Below are 9,598 nucleotides of genomic sequence, written 5' to 3' on the forward strand. Positions count from 1 at the left end.
ATAAAACTGAAAAAATTCTTCATATTTAAAATTTGTGTATATAGAATTGAACACAAAAACTTCAACCTAAAAATTGATTTTTTTTTTTGAGAAGAGAATATAATAGGGAGGTAAATGTAGCAGCACAATTAAGTGTATTTATGTACTATGCAGACAGTCAGGAATGTACTTGTTACATTTAGCATTAATAAAACGTACTGTCTATTCGGAGGAAGGATTGCAATAATCAAACTGGCTCAATAGTCGCTATGCGACCAGGAGAATTCCAGAGCTTAAAGCTACATCATGTACCCCATCAATTCTCCTCCTCCCCCCCCACCCTACTCGTGGCCACCACACCACCATCGGTCGGTGTGCTCTACTATCCCTACGGAAGCCAGCCTTAAGACCGTCCGTAGTAACACGCCACCAAACTTGAACAAAATAAAAAATTTAACACCACAAGCATCGCTCACTCAAGGCTAGTGGTCAAGGCAAGTCGCCAGCTCGATACCAAACATCACGAGTTTCCAAGAAATAATATATTTTTTTCATTTATGTAACTAGCGGTGGGTTTGTACTGCGAACCCATTCGATTTTCTTAAGAAACAACTTTGGAGAGCTGCAACAGAATTCATAGACACCGTCAATTGTACTAGTATAAAAATAGTGTATATGTGGTGTTCATAACCAATACAAAGTATATACACCCAGGTGTATCCCGCTTTTGTGTATATTCTGAATGCTTATGGACTATGTTCAGGCCTGGGCGAGGACCGGGCCGCTAAGTCCCGAAACCCTCGCAAGGTTTAAAGACTAAAGTATACTTGCTGGTTGTTAAGCGAGCGAGCTATTGCAGTGACCTCAACACACTAAAGGTTGATAGGCATTAAGCCCAGCACCAAACCTACATGTCAGGTATTAAATTTGAAAAAATCTAATACCTGACATTTGCACAGGGCGCTCAAATGTGAAGCCAAACAGTCGGTATTAATTTATTCAATTACAAAGTGGTATGGATGATTAAGCATCAAGCATAACGCCTAAGAAAGAATTCTCTTTAAATAACTGTATCCAGGACAATATAAGCTGGCAGCGTCACCTTGAGGTATTATTCATTCAACTAAAACTGTTAAATAACGTTGCGCTTCATCATGCTCCCGTTGCACTGAGCTATTATTCCTCAGTATATATTCAGGCCATGACCTTGTTCTACCCACACCACTCAACCCTCGCCTTGAACGGGACACTGCTCCCTCAGTGTCAAAAGGTAATGACCTTCATTTCGCCCTTAGCCCAAGCGTTGTAAGGTTAACGCACACTTCATCTCCACAGCTTAGCCGGACGATACAAGCAAACCGGCTCAAACCACCTTTATCTGTCCCCAGGCGGAGAATGGGGGCGAGGAGACGGTGAAAAGAAGGGAGAAATGAGCAGAGTGGGGCGAGTTGCGTAGGAAGGGTGGGGGAAAAATTATGTACCTAGAATAGAGCTTTAAAATATTCATGATAAATTACAGAAAAAAGGCTCTGGGGAAAAGGGTGGAACACACATATATACGATTAAAACGTCAGAATGCTGCTAAATAATGGTCTTATTTGGGTGCAGGGAGATTCTTATACTCCGTGTATCTAAATGCAAAAACACAAAATCACTATAAAGCGACAGATCCGTCACCGTGGTAATATCAGCCTTCGGTGCTTCTCTACTAACGATCTTGCGTTGCAACAGAGCCATAATATGTACAAGAGGCATAACATTGTCGATCCGGCGCCCATTTATTGTAAAAGTACATCCATCCAGCCATCAATAGCGTCAAATACCAAATCACTCTACTCAAAGTAGCATAAACAATTTTTAACTGGGCCTCCACTCTTCAAACCGAGTTATTTGTTACATTACTTGCACTAAAACGAGTACATGTATCTAAGGCCAACAAATTTATTGTAAGTGTCTTCCCAACTTTAACGATGGAATCATTGTCTGTCACCTATCTGATTCCATTTCTTATTGGCCTCCAAATGCATACTAGAATTTACGAGTTTGCTAAAACTCTTAAATTCTACAGGCGCAAATTTAAATCCTGCAGGCATAAATACAGTGGCACTTTCGGAGCACTAATCCTGCAGGCACAAATTGAGGCACTTTCACAGAGTGGTAGACTGCCGGAAAACGTTAAACGAGAATGTGGTGGAGGCCAAAACTGTCGGTTCAATTCAAATAAGTTTATTAGGTATAAATACACACAAAGGGATGAGGTAGCTCAACAACATACCACAAACAATTGCCCAAATTATAAATCTCTCCTATGAAGAAAGATTAACAAAGCTTAAATTGCATTCACTGGAAAGGCGAAGAGTTATCCAACCCACACCCACGAAGCGGTGGGTGTGGGTTGGATAAGTTTGGATTTGGGAGGGACTTGGGTGAATGCTGGTTCGGTAACGGGGTTGTTGATTTGTGGAACAAATTGCCGCGTAACGTGGTGGAGGTGGTGTCCCTCGATTGTTTCAAGCGCGGGTTGGACAAGTATATGAGTGGGATTGGGTGGTTATACAATAGGAGCTGCCTCGTATGGGTCAATAGGCCTTCTGCAGTTACCTTTGTTCTTATGTTCTTATGAGTTAGGGGTGACATGATAGAGGTTTACAAGTGGATGAATGGACATAACAAAGGGGGATATTAATTGGATAAGTTTAGATTTAGGAAAGACTTGGGTAAATACTGGTTCGGTAACAGGGTTGTTGATTTGTGGGACCATTTACCGCGTAACGTGGAGGAGGTGGGGTCCCTTGATTGTTTCAAGCGCAGGTTGGATGTGTATATGAGTGGGATTGGGTGGTTATAGATAGGAGCTGCCTCGTATGGGCCAATAGGCCTTCTAAGAACATAAGAATAAAGCCAACTGCAGAAGGTCTATTGGCCCATACGAGGCAGCTCCTATTTATAACCCCCCAATCCCACTCATACATGTCCAACCCACGCTTGAAACAATCGAGGGACCCCACCTCCACCACGTTACGTGGTAATTGGTTCCACAAATCAACAACCCTGTTACCGAACCAGTATTTACCCAAGTCTTTTCTAAATCTAAACTTATCCAATTTATTCCCATTGTTTCGTGTTATGTCTTGTGTTGATACTTTTAATACCCTATTAATAATTCCTGCCTCGTATGGGCCAATAGGCCTTCTGCAGTTACCTTTGTTCTTTGTTCTTAATATCCCCTTTGTTATGTCCATTCATCCACTTGTAAACCTCTATCATGTCACTCCTAACTCTTTGCCTTTCCAGTGAATGCAATTTAAGCTTTGTTAATCTTTCCTCATAAGAAAAATTTCTAATTTGGGGAATTAACTTAGTCATCCTACGCTGGACACGTTCAAGTGAATTTATATCCATTTTACAGTACGGCGACCAGAACTGAACTGCATAATCTAAATGGGGCCTAACCAGATCAAGATATAGCTGAAGAACAACACCAGGTGTCTTGTTACTAACGCTTCGATTAATAAATCCCAGTGTCCTATTTGCCTTATTACTATTTGCCTTCTGCAGTTACCTTTGTTCTTATGTTTTGAACAATAAGTATATGCCGAACATGTGATACACATATACATTTTCTTCCTTTACACATGCAGTATGTTACCATACGTACACACACACATTTTTATGACTAAAAACCGTCAGTAGTTTCAGTTATTGACAAAGCGCTGGAAGACGCGCCTTTGGGTGCATGGAATCAATTTAGGGTCTTTGTTTGGAGGACAGGCTGATGTATCAATGAGAAAATCTACAGGAGCCGTAATGAGGATTCCAACTTATGCGCTGGGTATTCCCAGACACACTCTAGACGACTAGACCACGACATGGTCAAAAGAATTGCAACCTTTGGTTCTACTGAACCCACGAGGATTCCCGAGGATTCCACTATACCCGAACCAGGGTTTCACACAATTCCCCCCATGCATTCTGGCTCTGTCGTCTAGGAATTCTATCTCTGACGCCGCTCTTTCAATGGATATTGTTTGGGGAACAAACTATCCCAGTGTATAGGTTCAAATCCTTATGGCTTCTGTGGATTTTCTCAGTTTGAATGTTATCAATTGCGAGTCATGCGTAACATTTTAATTCATAAACACTTGATTTGGCGGCTGGAATAACGAGCATTTGGCCTTCGTTGACGAGGATGGTTGCAATTTTAACATGCTGTTCATTCAAAATATGAATTGCCTCAAATATCAATTAATATTAGCGTATTGTCCATAAATTTTGTTGTTTAAGAATTGGTGGAATGAATTGTATTTGTCGTACATGAATGAAGCATTTACCGAGTTGCAATTCGAAAAGAATCCGTCAGTGAAGCACTCTTCGAGAAATGTTCGAATGCTATCAATTGCGAGCCATCTGTAGAGCATTTTTCCATTTATAAACAGGTTGTTTCGCAGCTGCATGGAATGAACATTTGGCATTTATTTATGATAAACAGTAGCCTAGAGTTACTGTTTACCATAAGGATGCTTACCGTACAGTGTTTCGAACAAATTCTAGTGCTGGTTTAACAATTTTCGTTAGAAGAATTGTTGCGTAGTCTGTTGACCCCATCAATGATTATTACAGATTAGCGAGGATTTTATGTTTGCCTAAATATGGTCATGGGTGTAGACAGACGTTTGAGTGAAATGAGTTTCGCGATCATATCCATAAGCATATAGATTTTCATACATGTGAAGTTCCGAGTTTGATAACCTTATGGTTTTTACCCTGTCGGAGTCAGGAAGACTTATAATATCGAGTTATAAACGATTGACTTTCTTGAGGTTACAACCCACAACCCTGTACCTCGACTCCCAGGTACTTATTTACTGCTAGGCAAACAGCCAATTGTTTTTATTTATATATACACGAGTTCTTACATTCTTGTACAGCCAATAGCACGCATAGCGTTTTGGGCAGGTTCGTAATCCAAATTTCCCCTGGAATATGACCCGCTAAATCGTTTAACAACCAGGTACCCCATTCACTGCTGGGTAAACAGAGGCATGCAGAAGGATTGGCGCCTAATCAATCATCCCCGACCAGGAAACGAACCCAGGAGAAATCGCTCGCGAAGCGCCGGGCGAGTGTTTTATTACTGCGCCACGTGGACTTGCTGCCCATCCTCCAAACAAACCCAAAAGTAATTCCATGCATCCACCAACCCCCCCCCCCCCCCGTTTATGAATGAAAAACGGATTACACGACTCAACTGATTTCGTTCAAACACTTCCGGAACAAGTACTTCACTGATGAATTTTCTTCCAACCACAACGCTGTAAATGCTTCACCCACGTACTACAAATACAAATAATCGCCAACAGAACCTAAACACCTATCCCTATATATGCACATTATGCTATTATAATATTAATTTATATTTGAGAAAATTTCTGTTTAGAATGAACAGCACATAAAATTTTATGAATGTGCCTGTAGGGTCGACCACTGGATGTAATAAGAACATAAGAACAAAGGTAACTGCAGAAAGCCTATTGGCCCATACGAGGCAGCTCCTATCTATAACCCCCCAATCCCACTCATATACTTGTCCTACCCGCGCTTGAAACAATCGAGGGACCCCACCTCCACCACGTTACGTGGTAATTGGCTCCACAAATCAACAACCCTGTTACCGAACCAGTATTTACCCAAGTCTTTCCTAAATCTAAACTTATCCAATTTATACCCATTGTTTCGTGTTCTGTCTTGTGTTGATACTTTTAATACCCTATTAAAATCTCCTTTGTTATGTCCATTCATCCACTTGTAAACCTCTATCATGTCACCCCTAACTCTTCGCCTTTCCAGTGAATGCAATTTAAGCTTTGTTAATCTTTCTTCATATGAAAGGTTTCTAATTTGGGGAGTTAATTTAGTCATCCTACGTTGGACACGTTCAAGTGAATTTATATCCATTCTATAGTAAGGCGACCAAAACTGAACTGCATAATCTAAATGGGGCCTAACCAGAGCAAGATATAGCTGAAGAGCCACGCCAGGTGTCTTGTTACTAACGCTTCGATTAATAAATCCCAGTGTCCTATTTGCCTTATTACGAACATTCATGCATTGATCCTTTTGTTTTAAATTCTTACTAATCATAACTCCCAGATCCCTTTCGCAATTCGACTTCGCAATCTCAACACCATCTAGCTCGTATCTTGTAACTCTATCATCATTACCTAGCCTCAAAACTTTATATTTATCAGCATTAAACTGCATCTGCCAATCCTTTGACCATTTCAAAACTATTTAGATCAACTTGAAGTGATAGTGAGTCTTCTTCCGTGTTAATTTCCCTGCCGATATTTGTATCATCGGCAAATTTGCAAATGTTGCTACTCAAACCTGAATCTAAATCATTGATATACATTATAAACAACAGAGGTCCCAGGACAGAGCCCTGAGGCACTCCACTTACAACATTTTCCCACTCTGACTTAACCCCATTTATACTAACTCTCTGCTTCCTTTGAAATAGCCATGCCCTAATCCAACCTAATATAGCACCTCCAATAAGAACATAAGAACAATGGACAACCCGAGTCAAGGACGGGTTGGGGACTTTAAAAGGAAAGGATTGCATCGGGTGAAAGGAAACTGCCCAAACGCTTCTGTTGGCAATATTTATTAAAATCTTCTTTAAACATTAGGTGATTTTGTTTACGTTTGGTGTTTATGAAATTATATTATGAGATTAGTTAAATTGTTACATCTGATTTACGATTTTTTATTGCGTTTCAAGTTCAAGTATGTTTATTGAGATAAGCAATAAATATATCTCAAAGCTTAGGCTATTTCTACCCCCCTCTACTTCAAGTCCCTCAAGGGGCGCACAAATTCAGTGAGTACAAATAGACATATAACAGTACAAGAATCCCATTTAACATTGCATACAGCAAGTACAGCATATAATTGTTACATTCTTGGGGCAAAATTTTTGTAGCTCCTAAGTATACTGTCTATTATACCATTATCACACATCCAAACAATTTGATGTGGTACACTATTTATTTCCTTATTTCTATATTTTTCAATAAGGTGACACTAATACATAATGTTCTAAGGTGTGGGCGTACGGCATACTACATAATTTACACTCCTTATCTTTTTCACTGACATTGCGTTTCAACTGTTACGTTATTGTCAGAAACTTCGATGGTAAATAGGGCATATATTATATATCATATATATATCATATATATATCATATACATATTATATACATATTATATACACACCCACGAGTTCTTACATATATACATATTCTTACACACACACACATACATACATATATCCGTAGTTGTATATGAAATGCACGGTATCTATCTTGCATTCTATCACGGTATAATTGCTGAACCACCCGTTATCTGACTTGGTCCACGGGTCAACACGTACACCATTCATAAGTGTGTACTTAACCGTTCAAACTACGGTTTGCGGACTAACATCTACATCTTGCTTGTTTGTTTTGACTAACAAACTACATCTTGCGGACTTCTAATATCTCGCGATACAGTTGGAGTTAATTAGCTAGCCAAAGAGCGGCCACCACGTGCCTTCCAGCAACAGGTTCAAAGGGCCTCTTGGGTGTGTAACACCCAGGAGACGAGAGCAAGGGGAACAGCCTCTCCCACACTCAGAGATGGGAATGAAACAAGAGGACACCCTCTCCCACCCCCCAGGTGGAAATGGGAGCAAGAGAACACCCCCCCCCCCCCTCCGGTGGAAAGGGAGCAAGAGGACATCTCTCCACACGAAAGGCAATCAAAAGGCGCTCCTCCGGCCCAAGAGAGGAGAGCAAAAGAACTCTTACAATGTACCTATAAACATTTTTTTTGTAATTTTGCTAGAAATTACCTTCTTAACATAAAATTAGGTTTACATTCTTGTAAAGCCACTAAGTGGCTTTACAAGAATTACTCTCATGAACCCAATGTACTGTATCTTTTATATAAATAAATAAACAAACGCCCTCCTCTCTTGGAGGGGGGGGGGAGGGTTTAGGAGAGCAAAAGAACTCCCTCTTAACGCCCCCCCCTTAGAGAGGTGAGCAAGAGGAATTTTTCTCTCCCTCCAAATGAGGTAAGCAAAATTATGTCTTCTCTCTGCCCAAGACGCGAGGAAGAGGTCACACCCTCTCCTAGAACTGAAGGACATGAGCTACGAGAGGTTAGAGAGGCATTAAATGTCATAACTAGAAGATGAAAAGGGGCGATATGATCACTACGTACAAAATAGATTTAAACTAACTAAAAGCTGCCAAAGAAATAAGAAAATTCTCTTTTGCAAACAGAATGGTAGACGGTTGGAACTAGCTAAGAGAGAAGGTGGTGGAGGCCAAAACCGTCAATAGTTCCAAAGCATTATACGACAAAGAGTACTGGGAAGACGGGACACCACGAGCGTAGCCCTCATCCTGTAACTATACTGAGGAAATTACACCTCAAGAGATAGGAGCAAGAAGACACCTCCCCCCTACAAGAACGAGCAAGAGGACACTCCTCCCTAACAGGAGTGGGAACAAGAGGGCACCCTCCTCCGCTAGTAAGAGAGCAGCAGCAGCAAGAGGACACCCTGCCCCTAAAGAGAACAAGAGTACACAAGAGGAGTGAGAGAGTACATACCTCATATCCTAATAAGGCGAGCATGGCGTGCTGATCCTTGTCGCGAGGGCCTATGTGGCGCACAGAGAAGTCATCAGCGGTGGGTAATAACGAGGCCATGGCGGGCGAGGTGGCCAGGCCCCTCACCTGACCACAGCAGGGGTGAGAGGTGGCCACCCTGGCCACAACACGGGCCATGTTGCACCTGTGGCCACCCACCACCTGATCCACCAGGCCACACAACCCAGCTGCTTTCAGCATCTTTGTTTATACACACACGGCAACCGCGGCTTATCTTTCCCCCGCCCCTAACACAGCCCCCCCGACAATATCCACCGTCCTATTGCTTCAGATGTCGGGAACTCTCCTTAGACGTGGTGTAGAATATAGTAGTGTCAGTATGAACAACTTCACACGGAGAGAGGTAACATACACCCGCCCGCCCCCGCAGCTGACCACGTACTGGCTCTGGCAGCTCCTCTGCAGGGTTGCCAGGTCTAAAGTGCTGAAAGTAGCGAGCTGACGGCCTAAAGGTAGCGAATTTGTAATAAGAGTAGCCCAATTTTTTTTTAGTGAATGATATGGGTTTCAAAGTAATATATTTTGATATATAGAGTACACTACACGATGCTAATTGTTTTATTAATATTATTTCTGCACATACACACACACATATATATATATATGTGTGTGTATATCACGAAAATAAACACGCGATTAAAAATGTGACAGTGTCAGACCACGGAGGAAAATTGAAACAGGAATTTCCTTAAGTACTTTCGTATATTAATACATCTTTAGAAGGAGTGGCCACTCCTTCCTCTTGATGCTTCTATATTGGTACGGAGTCTTGAAGTGGGTAGAATATAGTTGTGCATTATATTGGCTGTTGACCAGACCACACACTAGAAATTGAAGGGACGACGACGTTTCGGTCCGTCCTGGACCATTCTCAAGTCGATTGTGATGAGGACA

At 41.5% G+C, this 9,598-nt stretch overlaps 1 protein-coding gene across 1 annotated transcript in view; it reads right to left on the reverse strand.

Annotated features, from left to right (window-relative positions):
* Nucleotides 1-9,122, reverse strand: part of LOC123771017 (glycine dehydrogenase (decarboxylating), mitochondrial) — a 31,178-nt gene extending 22,056 nt beyond the window's left edge. Inside the window, exon 1 of the mRNA XM_045763229.2 lies at nucleotides 8,645-9,122. Coding sequence (XP_045619185.2) covers nucleotides 8,645-8,884 — 240 coding nt within the window. The 5' untranslated portion in view covers nucleotides 8,885-9,122. The remainder of the gene's footprint in view (nucleotides 1-8,644) is intronic.
* Nucleotides 9,123-9,598: the final 476 nt, after the last annotated feature.

Source organism: Procambarus clarkii, chromosome 65 (assembly GCF_040958095.1).
Source record: "Procambarus clarkii isolate CNS0578487 chromosome 65, FALCON_Pclarkii_2.0, whole genome shotgun sequence".
NCBI classification, from domain to species: Eukaryota; Metazoa; Arthropoda; class Malacostraca; order Decapoda; family Cambaridae; genus Procambarus; species Procambarus clarkii.